This window comes from Pecten maximus, chromosome 1 (genome assembly GCF_902652985.1).
Source record: "Pecten maximus chromosome 1, xPecMax1.1, whole genome shotgun sequence".
Lineage (NCBI taxonomy): Eukaryota > Metazoa > Mollusca > Bivalvia > Pectinida > Pectinidae > Pecten > Pecten maximus.
Genome location: NC_047015.1, coordinates 58,750,672 through 58,767,601, shown reverse-complemented (window position 1 = coordinate 58,767,601; position 16,930 = coordinate 58,750,672). Strand labels below are relative to the sequence as shown.

The 16,930-nt window shown below is 36.9% G+C and overlaps 1 protein-coding gene and 1 long non-coding RNA gene across 15 annotated transcripts in view; one reads left to right on the top strand and one right to left on the bottom strand.

Moving 5' to 3' along the window:
- Positions 1–12,715, top strand: part of LOC117339394 (disks large homolog 5-like) — an 86,042-nt gene extending 73,327 nt beyond the window's left edge. For 3 of the 4 annotated variants that reach the window (XM_033900959.1, XM_033900975.1, XM_033900966.1), the window contains 6 exons: positions 5,582–5,623; positions 5,762–5,863; positions 8,082–8,209; positions 9,374–9,483; positions 9,788–9,897; positions 11,415–12,715. In XM_033900959.1, the coding sequence (XP_033756850.1) occupies positions 5,582–5,623; positions 5,762–5,863; positions 8,082–8,209; positions 9,374–9,483; positions 9,788–9,897; positions 11,415–11,521 (599 nt within the window). In that variant the 3' untranslated portion in view covers positions 11,522–12,715. Of the gene's footprint in view, positions 1–1,800; positions 2,181–5,581; positions 5,624–5,761; positions 5,864–8,081; positions 8,210–9,373; positions 9,484–9,787; positions 9,898–11,414 lie in introns of those variants that run through there. The other variant, XM_033900982.1, reaches the window with a different exon arrangement.
- On the bottom strand, positions 10,387–11,320 carry LOC117339418. 11 transcript variants are annotated; one of them, XR_004535207.1, is made up of 6 exons: positions 10,936–11,320; positions 10,702–10,900; positions 10,644–10,666; positions 10,586–10,608; positions 10,470–10,550; positions 10,387–10,434 (listed from the first exon to the last, which is right to left on the bottom strand). It is a non-coding gene; the product is annotated as an uncharacterized LOC117339418 (long non-coding RNA). The 11 variants fall into 11 exon arrangements; XR_004535210.1 differs by having other exon boundaries at positions 10,394–10,492; positions 10,528–10,550; XR_004535203.1 differs by having other exon boundaries at positions 10,413–10,434; positions 10,470–10,492; positions 10,528–10,550; positions 10,644–10,900.
- Positions 12,716–16,930: the final 4,215 nt, after the last annotated feature.

Here is a 16,930-nt window from a genome sequence, read left to right as displayed (position 1 = left end):
TAAACAACAAATCTAACAAAGTTTCAAATTTATGAAGAAGAGTTTGCACCTCCTTGCATTCCCATAAGCAATGTATAATTGTCTCCCTTTCCATATTACATAAAGTACACATAGGGCTAGGATGTATTCTTATCTTATGAAGAAAGGTATTTGTAACTAAGATATGATGAATAATTCTGACTTGAAACCATATCAATTTAGAATTTTTTGTTACCTTAAAGGGAAGATTATATATTTTTAACCACATTTCTCTATCAAAGTTAAAGCTCAAATTCCATTTCCTAGTACCTGTAGGAGTTGTTGTTGGAGTTATTATAAACCTGTAGAAGTCTTTCACACCCTTTTTGTTCTTAAAAAATATTTCTAATAATTGTGGTATAAAAGGGTGTGAAAGCTTCTCTGGTTTTAACTCGAGATTTCTTAAATAGCGTTTTATTGCCAATATTAATCCATGATATTGTAAAAAATTAGTATTAATTCCAAATTTTTGTATAAATTCGTCAAAAGAAAGAAAGGCTAGATTTTCAGAATTTTTCATCAAATCATTTAAAGTTAAGATACCTGTCATATACCAGTTGGGATAGAAGACAAATTTGTTGTTAACTTTAATGTCATTATTGTACCAAAGAGGTGTTTTAAGAATACAATCTTGTCTTTTTAGCCTCATATCTTCAGAAAAGTTTAATTTATCCCATGCTTTAAAGACATCTATCCAAAATTTATTGTGGCACCTTGATATGCATAATTTTACAAAATCTTTCCCACAACTATATAGCTTATTTAAATCTAGAGTTGACTTGAGTATCAGATACCATTTGCCTGAAGACAAAAATAATCTTCTAATCCAACCTAGCTTTAATGAATGAATGAAAGCATACACGTCAATCATCTTGAGCCCACCATCTGCAAAATTTTGAATAATAACGTCTGTTTTGATCTTATGGCATTTACCATTCCACAAAAAGTCAAATAATAAAGAACTTATCATAGTGATAATTTTTTCTGGTGGGTTTGGTAACGTAATGAATAAATAATTTAGTTGTGCGATTAATAAAGACTTGATAATATTGATTTTACCAATCGGCGTCAAGCTCCGCCTCTTCCATGATGTAAGAATTGATTTGAGTTTTACAATTTTTTTGTCAAAATTCATTTTTGGTATTTGATCCAAGTCAACTGAAAACTCAATCCCCAAAAATGTAAATCTATTTTTTCCCCATTGTAAATTCAAATCTGGCCTATATGTTACATCACTATATTTACAGCTCCCTAACCATATAACTTGAGTTTTACTAGTATTGATATTTAACCCTGAAATTTTTGCATAATTATTCAGCTCTGATAAAGACTCATTAAGTGACCTCTCTGACCCATCAAGTATCAACCCGGTGTCATCAGCATATTGTACATTTAAAATTGGTACATTATCTACATCAATACCTTTAATAAGATTATTATTTCTAATTCTTGCAGCTAGCACTTCTGCACATATAATAAAAATGTAAGGAGCTATTGGGTCCCCTTGACGACAACCTCTTTCAATATTGATACGTTCTGATAGATTTCCCCCTTGATTAATTGAAGCATATACATTATTGTTAAATAATTTTATCCACTTTCTTATTTCTGGCCCAAATTTAAAATACTCTAAGACTTTATCAATAAACTTCCATGAAACCGAGTCAAAGGCCTTTTCAAAATCTACTAACATCAACATACCTGGAATATTTAAATCTTCAAGATATTGCATCACATCATACACTGTACGGATATTTTCGCCTATATACCTACCAGATCAAAATTAAAATTGGTCATTGCTTGTTAACCAGAAATGTAACACGTACTTAAATCATAAAATTATTTAATTCCTCCAGTTTTTGGGTTCAGATGCAAATGAAGTGAAGGTATATTGAGTGGCTGTGTTTCCATGACTTTGTTTAACCCTGAACAAGCTGTACTGTAATGTATGTATCACTCATTGGTTTTATACGATGTTCACACTGCAATAATTTTTAGCGTCAGGATGCCTTTGGCACCTGCCGTTATAGTCGTGGTAGGAAAATGTTGTTAGTGACGCTATTGTTTCTGGCTAACAACTTACGGTTTCTGTCATACAAATGATATACAACCGCAGCCTAATATAGTTCCAATTTTGATAGCAATTATTGACACGATTTAACTGATGTAGACCGTGTTTACTGCAATTATTTAAAATGAAATATGAATGTCTAGTATTCTAGATTATTTTAGAGTATAAATATAAACATTTTCCTCGTCATGTATGCAATTTTGTTGGCGTAGGAGTACGTAGTTCTGTCTCAATCCTGCCTTGAAAACGAAAGTAAAACTATCAGTTTGATCGTCGTGGAAATTTACATGCATTCACAGAGAAACTATCCACATGTCTTAGACTCCTGTGTTCATCCTGAGTTCATATGCAGGAACATTTCATATAAGCCTAAAACCAACCCTATTTACGTAGTCAAATGCACCCGAGCATTCCACGAGATAACTTCAGCTGTCACGTGACTCATCACTAATCGGCAAAATGGCGGTTATGTTGAATGTAACTAAACTAGCGACCGTTCGCAGTTTCATATTCATTTGTATGTAGCTAGAATACGCAAGAAATATCACCAGGAATTGAAGGCAAGTTGTAGCAATCTACATTGCAGTTTTTCGTGAGGATTTTATTAATAAGGCTATAATTTGTTTATTTGAAAAGAATCTAATGATTATGATCCGTGACTGATACACTGGTGTCGATGTCAAAACGTCGGACAATGCGACCGCAATTTTCTATCGGAGTTAAAATATGTTACTAGGGGTCATAAAGTAGATGTTTGCTAGGCCTAATTAACATCTTATAGTATAAATAAAATTAAAAAAACTTAGGCTGTGTACATCTTGGATTTTATCTTTGGTTGAATGTACAACATATTCTGTTAATAGAGCAATTTGTTGTTCATTTGATTTTTTTCAAAGTTTACAAGCAGCTTTACTGATTCAGGAGTATATCAATAATCTTCCACGAGCATTAAAGAAATAGGGAAAGAACTATACTCAGCTATTGGAAAGTTGTCAGCAGATAAATATGTTATGCATGTTTTCTTGAATATATATAGAATAGGAGTAAGCAAATTAAGACATTTCATCTGATACAAATGTAACTGACTATAAAATCCAATTTTAAATTTCTTATAATATGACCTCCGACCCTGACGTTTCTCAGGGCCTTTGGCCCTTTGATTTTATTTGTTGTCTCAGTGTAAAATGCCATGAAGGAAAATTACTTGTTAGATCCTCCTCTTTACATTGGTGTAAATTTTGATAACATTTGATGTATATATACCTGTGCAGACAGGCAATAATAATTGGAAGTAAGAAAATAGTGTAAAAGTAGAATAATTTCTCACATCTTTAACTATTTACTATATATATCATTCCAAAAAAGAATTAAAAAAAAAAAAAAGAAATAATGAAAAGAAAATCAACTGTTGATTAAAAGTTGACCATTATCTGCTAGAGCCAAGTTCTCTTCTGTCTCACATCTGTAAAGTAGATATTGGGATAAGTTTGTCCTGTTTTAGATACAAAAAATCAACTACAGTCAAACCTTGTTAACTCGAAGTTGGTTAACTTGAAGACCTCGGTTATCCAGAAGTAAAATGTTGGTCCCGATATTATAAAACCTATATAAAATGTACCAGTTATCCTGAAGTTGAAAACATTAGTTTCATTTTCGAACAAAATGTGTCAACAAAATACTCATTGTACGTCTTGGTAAATTGTTTACAATTTGGGGCACGGGAAATATCCCGTTTTTGTTTCGGTTTGTTACTAAATCACATTAAACATATCTGACTATTGTTACTGATTTTAGCCCACCATCATCAGGTGGTGGGCTATTCAAATCGCCTTGCGTACGTGGTCTGTTGTCTGTCCGTCCGTCCGTAAACAATTCTTGTTATCGCTATTTCTCAGAAAGAAATGAAGGGATCTTTCTGAAATTTGATATATAGATTGCCCTTGGTCCCTAGTTATGCATATTTCATTTTGGGACCAGTCAGATGCCAACAAACAGCCATCTTGGATTTTGACAACTGAAGTTTGTTATTGCTATTTCTCAGAAAGATCTGAAGGGATCTTTCTCAAATTTGATATATCGGTTGCCCTTGGTCCCTAGTTATGCATATTTCATTTTGGGACCAGTCGGATAACAACATGGCCGACAGGCAGCCATCTTGGATTTTGACAATTGAAGTTTGTTATCGCTATTTCTCAGAAAGAAATGAAGGGATCTTTCTGAAATTTGATATATAGATTGCCCTTGGTCCCTAGTTATGCATATTTCATTTTGGGACCAGTCAGATGCCAACAAACAGCCATCTTGGATTTTGACAACTGAAGTTTGTTATTGCTATTTCTCAGAAAGATCTGAAGGGATCTTTCTCAAATTTGATATATCGGTTGCCCTTGGTCCCTAGTTATGCATATTTCATTTTGGGACCAGTCGGATAACAATATAGCCAACAGACAGCCATCTTGAAATTTGGCAACTAAAGTTTGTTATCGCTATTTTACAGAAGGTACTGAAGGGATCTTTCTCAAATTCCATATGTAGGTTCCCCTTGGTCCGTCGTTTAGCATTTTTGGACCCATCTGAAAACATTGTAGACAGACAGCCATTATCGCTAAATCTCAAATTTCATACATAAGTTCCCCTTGTTTGAAAAGTACTGGAGGGATGTTTCTCAATTTACACAGATAAGTAAGAGGAAGGGAAAAATAGAGAAAAGGTCAATCTGATATGGAACCTATAAAGATCATTCAATGGTGGGCGCCAAGATTCCTCTGGGATCTCTTGTTATGAAGATCCAACAGTATTGATGTTGACAAACAGCACTTACATAAGCCCTCTGATGATTAAAGTAGTGCGATAACTATACTCAAGCTCACGACATTGTCAAATTGTCTGGGTTACCATGTGTGATCTGGCGGAACTTATCCGACACACCTGAAATCACAACCATGGTCGGTTAATGCGTGGTTACTTCCAGGACTTCGTTTCTGATCAAACTATGATAAGTGATTTAATTTCATGTTTTTTAAACTGTTGGGTCATATCTATGTGACTTTACTCCGTAATTGTTGTAAAGATCGATCTATACTTGCGCACTGTGTGTTTCCGGCTGCTACTCCACTTGACAAAACAAGGCTTGTTTCAATACATTTTGTGTATGTATTATTTGCCACAAATTTGGTATATTTGTTTTTTATGATGTTTTGCAATAATCTCATATATGTACCACGATAGAAATGATTTAAATAGATATTTAAGTGCTGAAATTGTGTGGTAATCTTCTCATCTTTCACTCACTTAGAAATGACATGTCGGACATGACTTCCAAATCACAGGTACTCAAGCACTCAAGCAGGGAAGACCTTTTGTTGTGTGTAGGCCATCAGATATTAATTTGCGGAATGGAATTTACTTGTCGCCAACAGTTGATTATTTTTTGCAGAATGTTCATCATAAGCTGCTTTGTTTCTCTATTTTGAATGTAATTTATCGTTCCAGATGTGTCACTATACGCCTACACAAAAGTTGATAGAGTCGAGTGTAAGTACTGAAATCTCACATTCTCAAGTTATTTTGATTTTGACCCTATCTTACTTTGTGTGATGAAACATTTAGTTTAGACAGAGGATTAGAACTTGGAATTGATGTTCATCAACACCGTTCTGTTTTTATTAACAGATAAGATGACGAGGCCGGTGATATTGTTGGCTCCACTGGCTGAACCACTTATCAACAAGATCGCCTCTGCTTCCAGTGACAAGTATAAAGCCTGTCGACCTAGTAAGTGTATGGTGTTCATCCTGTAAGGTCACTATAAGATCAAACATGTTCAGTAAATAATTAAGTCACCTTAACAAATTTTATTTGTCTCCTCATTACTATAATTTTTCTTTCTACTCTTCAAATTTTTAGCGATTATCTGAAAACCACACAAGATAGCCACCACTGCCTTTGATTGCCCAAAATACATTTTGAGCCATCAGTTTTTTTTTCTATTTGGTGCACTTCGTGGAAAGTATTGGACAAGTATAATTGGACATGCTTTAATGTTGAATAAAAAAATGATATTGTTAACAAATTGACCACCATATTGTGGCTTCTGATTGGTTGAAATTTAGATATTGTCTAATTTTGATGAAAGTTGGTGTGTTAGTAGAGTATATGACACAAAAAAACACAATGCTGACCTCCGGGTTTTGCTGCCTGCTGATCAGTGGAAATTTAGATTTTGTCAAATTTAAACCAATTTTGGTGCTCTGGGTAACATTACATAAAGCTTCATAACTTAAGAATTTTGCTTAAGTCAAATTTACGAATTACTAAGCATTTCACAAAAATTTCGTAACTTACAAACTTTCGTTAGTTGCGCAGAAACCTTGCGTAACTTTATGCCATATCTATCCTGTTGTAACTTACGAAATCAATTTAAAATCGTACACAAGCAAGCCCTTTTAAACATAAAGTGACATCGTACTCGATTACAAATTAGCATAAGAGAACGACTATATATGCCTTGTGAGCGATTGTTTCGAGGTGGATACTGAGCTTTGAGTGTCGAGTAGGGATGCTGGCAAAATACTCATTGCCATACCACTAATTGTACGCATATTTGCAGACTGTGCCAACAGGTTGTCTATTTTAAGAGCATTATGTATATCTTTGAGCAGTGAGCAAAATCTGTAAAAATTGTGTTGTTACCATTTGTTTTACCTCAGGATAGACAATAAGATATTGGAATTTTACAGAAAATTTGATCTTCTCTCAATAATACGGTTGTTTTGATAGAATAAAATGAAGTTCATAGTATGATTGCAGGACTCGGGAATAGGAGCGGCTTACAATTTTCACCTCAAAAGTTTGTCCTTTTTTATCTCCAAGTTAGAGAGTGGTATATTTTTACTGGGAGAACGTACGATTTTGACATAAGATAAAAAAAATGTTTGTGATACCATGGTGTATTATGACTTATGGAAAAGTATTGCTTTATCAGCTTCGTTAGCATGTGCTGCAGTAGTTTTGGGGATGTTTGTTTTTTTGGTTTGTTTGATTTAACGTCCTATTAACAGCCAGGGTCATTTAAGGACGTGCCAGGTTTTGGAGGTGGAGTGGGAGTACCCGTAGAAAAACCACCGGCCCTACTGTCAGTACCTGACAACTGCCCCACGTAGGTTTCGAACTTGCAACCCAGAGGTGGAGGGCTATAATGATAAAGTATCGAGACACCTTAACCACTAGACTGCCATGGCCCCTTGGGGGATGTAATGGCAAGGCCATATTACAATTATGACTTGTTTTTATCCCCCGCGAAACGCGTTTGCGGGGGATATTAAATTGGGCTCCATCCGTCTGTGCATCCGTCCGAGATTCTTTTCCGGGCTATAACTCCATAACCGTTCAACGCAGCTCCTTGAAACTTTCTGTATATATCAAACTAGTGCCCTAGTGCCTTTTGCTATTGCAGACCTTCCATTTTCGGTATTTTTTCTGTCACCATGGAAACTTAGTCAAAAATACCAAATTACTGTTTCCTCTTGTTTCCGGGCTATAACTCAAAAACCGTTCGACGCAGCTCCTTGAAAATTTCTGTATATATCAGACTAGTGCCCTAGTTGTGCCTTTTGCTATTTCGGACCTTCCATTTTCGGTATTTTTCCTGAAAAACCATGGAAACTTAATCAAAAATACCAAATTACTATTTCCTTTTGTTTCCGGGCTATAACTCCATAACCGTTCAATGCAGCTCCTTGAAATTTTCTGAATATATCCGAGTAGTTGTGCCTTTTGCTATTGCAGACCTTCCATTTTCGGTATTTTTTCTGTCACCATGGAGACTTAATCAAAAATACCAAATTACTGTTTCCTTAATAACTCTTACTTTGAGCTTGATATATACATGTATTTGAGTTTTCATACCAACTGCGGGGCGCGGGGGATAATGCCAAGCTTTGCGGCTCCTTGTTTTATCATATTAATAACCCTACTTTTTTTATGATCACAGTCATCATGCAGACATCTGCAAAAGCAATGGAACAAGGTCTTGCCGACAGCAGTTACATTGACTACTGGCTCCAGGACGAGCACTATGAGTGTATCCGTGTGTCGTCTATCAGAGAGATCTGTGATCAGGTATATATAGGTTTATGAGTGTATCCGTGTGTCGTCTGTCAGAGATCTGTGATCAGGTATATATAGACTTATGAGTGTATCCGTGTGTCGTCTATCAGAGAGATCTGTGATCAGGTATATATAGACTTATGAGTGTATCCGTGTGTCGTCTATCAGAGAGATCTGTGATCAGGTATATATAGATTTATGAGTGTATCCGTGTGTCGTCTATCAGAGAGATCTGTGATCAGGTATATATAGGTTTATGAGTGTATCCGTGTGTCGTCTATCAGAGAGATCTGTGATCAGGTATATATAGACTTATGAGTGTATCCGTGTGTCGTCTGTCGGAGAGATCTGTGATCAGGTATATATAGACTTATGAGTGTATCCGTGTGTCGTCTGTCAGAGAGATCTGTGATCAGGTATATATAGACTGTTGAGTGTATCCGTGTGTCGTCTATCAGAGAGATCTGTGATCAGGTATATATAGACTTATGAGTGTATCCGTGTGTCGTCTATCAGAGAGATCTGTGATCAGGTATATATAGACTGATGAGTGTATCCGTGTGTCGTCTGTCAGAGAGATCTGTGATCAGGTATATATAGACTTATGAGTGTATCCGTGTGTCGTCTATCAGAGAGATCTGTGATCAGGTATATATAGACTTATGAGTGTATCCGTGTGTCGTCTATCAGAGAGATCTGTGATCAGGTATATATAGATTTATGAGTGTATCCGTGTGTCGTCTGTCAGAGAGATCTGTGATCAGGTATATATAGACTTATGAGTGTATCTGTGTGTCGTCTATCAGAGAGATCTGTGATCAGGTATATATAGATTTATGAGTGTATCCGTGTGTCGTCTGTCAGAGATCTGTGATCAGGTATATAGATACAACAGGAGTACTACGAGTGTGTCCTTACACAGGCTGAAAAAAAAATTCATAATTTGACAACAGATAATTAAATGCCATATAAATAACAGCTTCAAATGTAATGTGGACTTAAGAGATCTATAAAATGTATGAAAAACTTTACAATCACACATTATGGATCTATAAAATGTATGAAAAACTTTATAATCACACATTATGGGCCAGGTGTTACTATGATGGAATTCTATCTTAGATTTGTAATTTATTTTTTTTCTATTTTTTTTTTATTATTTTTTTTTTTTTGCAGGGCATTCACTGTCTACTCAATACTAGTCCAGCTGCTATAGAGCGACTCCACAGACTACAGATATACCCCATAGTTATATTTGCTCGCCATAAATCATTCAAACAGATCAGGTACAGTAGATTATGTATGAATTACCAGTACATAGTTATACAATCCACAATCCAAAGGAAACAACTGTTGAAAAAATCCAATTTCTGTACTGGTTCCTTTTCAAGGGAAACAACTGTTCAAGTGAAGCAAAAGTTGTTTTTTTTTTTTTTTCAAAAGAAATCTTATTTCTTTCATACCCTTTAAAGGAAACATCAATTAAAAAAAATAATAACAATAATAATCTGTAAGGAAATAGCTATTTTAAAAAATTGATGTCTTTGCCTTTCCAATGGAAACAAGTTCTGTATTGTTGTTATATTTCAGGGAAATTCGTGACCCACAGTTTCATCCTAAAAACCTTAGTAACAAAGCAGCAAAAGACTTGTTTGAGCGATTCCAGAAGATAGAGCAGGACTACCGCCACCAGTTCTCTGGTATATGTTTTAACCACTAGTGATACAGGTCATAGGCTGGCAGACTTACTGCCCAAAGTAGGGGGCCTAGTCTCTTCTCATCCAAGACAGTATGCCAATATCATAGTAACCTGTTTTGTCAGTCCCAAGGATCACTGTTGGTATTGGGGATATGTCTAAATCACCGTCGGGGATATGTCCTGTTTCTGTATAACCACGATATTCTGTACATTACTAAATCACCGTCAGGGATATGTCCTGTTTCTGTATCACCACGATATTCTGTACATTACTAAATCACCGTCGGGGATATGTCCTGTTTCTGTAGCACCACGATATTCTGTACATTACTAAATCACCGTCGGGGACATGTCTAAATCACCGTCGGGGATATGTCTAAATCACCGTCGGGGATATGTCTGAATCACCGTCGGGGATATGTCTGAATCACCGTCGGGGATATGTCTGAATCACCGTCGGGGATATGTCTGAATCACCGTCGGGGACATGTCTAAATCACCGTCGGGGACATGTCTAAATCACCGTCGGGGATATGTCCTGTTTCTGTATCACCACGATATTCTGTACATTACTAAATCACCGTCGGGGATATGTCCTGTTTCTGTAGCACCACGATATTCTGTACATTACTAAATCACCGTCGGGGATATGTCCTGTTTCTGTAGCACCACGATATTCTGTACATTACTAAATCACCGTCGGGGATATGTCCTGTTTCTGTAGCACCACGATATTCTTTACATTACTAAATCACCGTCGGGGATATGTCCTGTTTCTGTAGCACCACGATATTCTTTACATTACTAAATCACCGTCGGGGATATGTCCTGTTTCTGTATCACCACGATATTCTGTACATTACTAAATCACTGTTGGGGATATGTCCTGTTTCTGTAAATCACCACGATATTCTGTACATTACTAAATCACTATCGAGGTTATGTCCTGTTTCTGTAGCACCACGATATTCTGTACATTACTAAATCACCGTCGGGGATATGTCCTGTTTCTGTAGCACCACGATATTCTGTACATTACTAAATCACTGTCGGGGATATGTCCTGTTTCTGTATAACCACGATATTCTGTACATTACTAAATCACCGTCAGGGATATGTCCTGTTTCTGTATAACCACGATATTCTGTACATTACTAAATCACCGTCGGGGATATGTCCTGTTTCTGTATAACCACGATATTCTGTACATTACTAAATCACCGTCGGGGATATGTCCTGTTTCTGTATAACCACGATATTCTGTACATTACTAAATCACCGTCGGGGATATGTCCTGTTTCTGTATAACCACGATATTCTGTACATTACTAAATTACCTTCGGCGATATGTCCTGTTTCTGTATCACCACGATATTCTGTAAATATTGATAACTACATGTGAAGTATTTAACAGCTGTTTGATTTTTTTCCTGTGTAATATTTATTTCAATGTTCCACCTGGTAACAATAATAGTCCAGTGGAAGATCTATTAACTTGTTTTTCTTGTTGCATTGCAGCCATCATACAGGGAGGAATCCTTGCAGAGATGTACCAACAGGTTAAAACTGTCATCGATTCCGAACAGAAGAAGGCCATTTGGGTCCCAGTCAGTCCAACAAGATAACAGAGTTCTTTCCGGGATCTTCTTCACATTGATCTCGGATCATATGATTTACCCATAGCTTTCTAGTCCTACACATTCATGGATCTCGGAGTTTCGGTGGTTCCCTTTGCTTTTTTTGGTGTTTGTGGAAAATCCTACCAATCCGAGCTCATTTATATGTTACACTTTCCATTGACATGATTTTACACATTTTTATGGGCAATTTCCCAGGAATTTTGAACACAGCGGTGCTGTAGTGTGGATACGTTCACATAATCACAAGATGTTATTAACTTTTGGTGATTATTTGTGATAAATGCCAGTCCGGCTGAAACTTTGTATACTGTACTTGTGATATTTCCTGTGACACTGAGATACATTCACATGTGTTTGGATTTCTTTGTGGAGGGAAGAGAGTAATATGACAAATTCTTACGTTATATGTTCTCTATGTGAATTTCTTCGCTGGATGATCACTACCTGATGGATGCGTTTGGACAAAATGTTTTCTGCTAGGTTGTTGCATTTGGAACTCATTTATTAATAAGACTTTGAATGTCTGACAGAGTTTTGTACTCGGAACTCATTGCTTTACAAAACTCCTTGGATGGCTGAGTTTTGTATTCGGAACTTATTGCTTTACAAAACTCCTTGGATGTCTGTCTGACAGAGTTTTGTACTCAGAACTCATTGCTTTACACATCATTGGATGTACGTCTGACGGTAGTGTTTTACTCGGAACTCATCGCTTTACACAAATCATTGGATTTCTGTACGACGGTAGTGTTGTACTCGGAACTCATCGCTTTACACAAATCATTGGGTTTCTGTCTGACAGTAGTGTTGTACTCGGAACTGGCCGTTTCACACAACTCCAATATAATAGATATGTAAGAAATACAAACATTTTATTTGCCGGAGAATCATTACTTCTAAAGCACTGATGAGTTCTGACAGTTTATGAATCATTATTTATTTCATAGAGATACAGTTCAAACTTGAAAATCTATGTATAATGGAAATAATACCGGTAACCCAGTCAGTGTTTACCACCAGCTACAGAAGGAATAATGTTGCTTTGAAAAGTAGTTGCCAAGTAAGAAAATCGACGTGTTTACATCCGATGTAGTGTGAATGACTTGATTTCTGAGTGTTATACTGAGGGATTTACAATTGAAGGACCAATTTTAGAGGAAATAAAAGTTAAATCAAGTAGTATTTTCTGTGTTATTATGGCTACAATATCTGCTTTGTTTAGTGGAACAACAGAAATGGTTCTTTTAAGCCTATGTAATGTCATAATGACAAGATTACTGAGAGAACTAACTGGGAACTGAGAGAACTGTCGGGGAATGAGAGAGAAATGTCAGGGAATGAGAGAGAACTGTCAGGGACCTGAGAGAGAACTGTCAGGGAATGAGAGAACTGTCAGAGACCTGAGAGAGAACTGTCAGGGAATGAGAGAGAACTGTCAAGGAATGAGAGAGAACTGTCAGGGAATGAGAGAGAACTGTAAGGGAATGAGAGAGAACTGGCAAGGACCTGAGAGAGAACTGTCAGGGACCTGAGAGAGAAATGTCAAGGAATGAAAGAACTGTCAGAGACCTGAGAGAGAACTGTCAGGGAATGAGAGAGAACTGTCAAGGAATGAGAGAGAACTGTCAGGGAATGAGAGAGAACTGTAAGGGAATGAGAGAGAACTGTCAGGGACCTGAGAGAGAACTGTCAAGGAATGAGAGAGAAATGTCAAGGAATGAGAGAGAACTGTAAGGGAATGAGAGAGAACTGTCAGGGACCTGAGAGAGAAATGTCAAGGAATGAGAGAACTGTAAGGGAATGAGAGAGAACTGTCAAGGAATGAGAGAGAAATGTCAAGGAATGAGAGAGAACTGTAAGGGAATGAGAGAGAACTGTCAGGGAATGAGAGAGAAATGTCAAGGAATGAGAGAGAACTGTAAGGGAATGAGAGAGAACTGTAAGGGAATGAGAGAGAACTGTCAGGGACCTGAGAGAGAACTGTCAAGGAATGAGAGAGAACTGTCAGGGAATGAGAGAGAAATGTCAAGGAATGAGAGAGAACTGTAAGGGAATGAGAGAGAACTGTCAGGGACCTGAGAGAGAACTGTCAAGGAATGAGAGAACTGTCAGAGACCTGAGAGAGAACGGTCAGGGAATGAGAGAGAACTGTCAAGGAAAGAGAGAATTGTCAGGGACCTGAGAGAGAAATATCAAGGAATGAGAGAGAACTGTAAGGGAATGAGAGAGAACTGTCAGGGAATGAGAGAGAACTGTCAAGGAATGAGAGAATTGTCGGGGAATGAGAGAGAACTGTCAGAGACCTGAGAGAGAACTGTCGGGGAATGAGAGAGAACTATCAGAGACCTGAGAGAGAACTGTCAGGGAATGAGAGAGAACTGTCTCGGATCTGCGAGAGAACTACTGGGAACTTAGAGAGAAATATCAAAGAATTGAGAGAGAACTGTCGAGGAATCGGAGAACTGTTGGAGGATGAGAGAGAACTGTCGCAGAACTGAGAGAGAACTGTCGAGGAATCAGAGAACTGTCAGGGAAGAGAGAGAACTGTTGGGGAATGAGAGAGAACTGACATGGATCTGAGAGAGCCGTCGGTGAACTAAGGGAAACTGAATATTAACAGGCTATGAGCTGGACAAAGTGGTTATGTCATCAAGTGATTTCTGAGTGTTATACTGAGGGATTAATAATTGAAGGACCAATTTTAGAGGAAATTAATTAAAATACAGCAGTATTTTCTGTATTTTTATGGCTACAATATCTGCTTTGTTAAGTGGAGAAAACAGAAATGGTGCCTATGTAAGCCTATGTAATGTCATAATGACAAGATTACTGAGAGAACTATAACTGTCACCAGGATGGCTGACTAATACCCCCACAATCCGCATGAATGGACAACTGGAACTGTTACTTAGAGGCTAACCAAGATAACCTTCAAATTCAGAAGGGCTGGAATGTGTTGTTCATAATTAAGAAAATTTAATCATAAGTTTTGTTGAAATTAGTCCACAGGTTTTGAAAGAGTTGTCTGGACAATAAAAAGCTGTTTGGAACTCAAGTTACTTTTTGGGATCTAATCGGGTGCTCAAAAGTGGCGATATATGCAAGATAGAAAAATATATTCTGAGCATATGCCTTGCCCAGTAATGGTTGTACTAAATATATATACACACCATTGATGTAGAGCAAGGTCGAAACGTCTCTTACCGATATTTACTCACTACTTAAAACAACTTATTATTAACTTTTGATACAACAAGGTAAATTATATGGGAGTATGTAATGTACAGCTTTCTTAGAACCAGTACTCTATGTTTGAGTACTTCCACCAGACTACTGCCCGCTTAAAGGGACATAACTCCTACAACACCGACCAACACATACACAACAGCTAAAATGCACCGCTGCTCGCAGTCACAGCCAGCCCTAGGTACCAGTGCTGAGTACTCCAGAGCACGTGCTACAGCGTCTGCTCACTACAGCAGGGTCCGTATATAGGGTCTACTTTACGACCGCTCTAACCAACTGGATGAACATGAGGAGAGCCAGACTAAGGAAGACACTATGCTAGCAGATGGCTTTATATACCTCTTAAGACCAAAGGTATCGCCGTCTATGTTCCCACCGGAACTTTCCGATATTACATTTTTGTCTATACAATGTTTGAATGGTATGCACGCTAATCACGCCATGCTACAAGCTTATTATTGACACCGATGTTGTATCAAAACACGGAAGTAAACCAGTATTGTAACATTATGAACTGTACTGGTTGGCGACCCATTATCATGAAAAATATGATGTTTTTGTTGATTTTTTTCAAAGTTGTGCATTAACATCCAGTCTTTTTTCGATGAAAATAATCTTTACTGGACAACTCTTCGATTAAACCATGTTTTCAACCGTTTACAAGCCGTACACGAAAAGCACGGTCATTAGAATATGCCTTGAAAATAGGCGTTCGTGCCTCGTGTACTGTACCCATTATCGTGATTTATTTCAAAAAAATATTTAAAATAGTTCTGCAAAATATTTTTCAACAAAACACCAATCAATGGAAAGATTGGTACTTAGATTAATTTTAAAAAATACATTCATGTTAGTTTCCCATGTTTTGGGTGAAGCATCGTGGCTTGTTTGTGACGAATCAACATTCTTGGGTAATGACACGGAGGAGAGACGCAAGTCCGCCACTGAAAAACATCTTTCGGCTATAAGACATATATTTTCACATGTTTCTGTAAATCTTGAACATGACGAATATTATGCTTCTACATATTTATTCATTTAAACTTATATTTCCATTTTAAAAAACAATAACGAATACAATCGAAAAACGTTGTACCTTGTATTGGTCGTCTGATTTAAAGCGCCTAAATGACCATGATCAGCAAGGTGTGCATAAATGCTTTCTGAGGTGGGAGACAACAGGACTATGAATGACTTATTGCGGACACGAGTAGTATTTTTTCGTCTTCTTTCCACACGTTTTACTGGGAACCTATGAATGCAAATACATCAAGTGTATTAAATTGTACATTTACAGTGTGTTCAAGACTTTTTAAAGTACCTGGTCAAATGTAAAAAGTAGGTGGACAAGTCTGCGAGCCGTTAGGCCCGCGGGGGGAGAGTAGGCCTACGAGAGGGGGGAAACACAGCAGGATCACTTTTATTAGGAAAAAAAATTATAGATTTTGTTTGTCAGACTGTGTTCTCAGGGCACCCAGTAGACCTTCGAGTATGATTTTGACTTTCTAAAATAAGATTTGACTCTTGAGATGGAGGTGACAAGTCTATTTGTCAGTATTTGACTATGAGAAATAGTGATTTGACTTCTTTAATTGCTGAAAATCAAGGGTCAACTGGATGCACTGGTTCTGCATACTATGACAGATTCACTGTTGGTTTAAGATAAACTTTTAATCAGGCAGTAAAAATCAAACAAACAATGGTGCCAAAAAACAATATAGTTCATGTTTTATCAATTATCAAATATCAATTTGTTCATGCAAATTAAACTAGAAAATTTGTTAAGTTGCATTTACAAAGTTATCCTATAATACTGCCCATACAACCAGAACACTGCATGTTCAAACACAAATTGAATGTTCTAAATTAAAACAGAACAATTATAATGGAAGTACAAAATTAATCAAGACATAAATTCAAAACTTTTAACTAGATGCTTTCTTAGGAATGTCAGTGGTTAGACATAAGCTTGGATCACAGTGACTTCACATAGCACTATAGGTGAGTAACTCACAATCAATTATAAGTAATGTTCTATTGTGATGACCATAAAGGTGCTGGTCATTCTCAAGTATATTTACAGCAATATTAATTGTATGACAACAAGCTCAAATAAAACTTAAAAAAACCACAAGTGATGAGACGTAT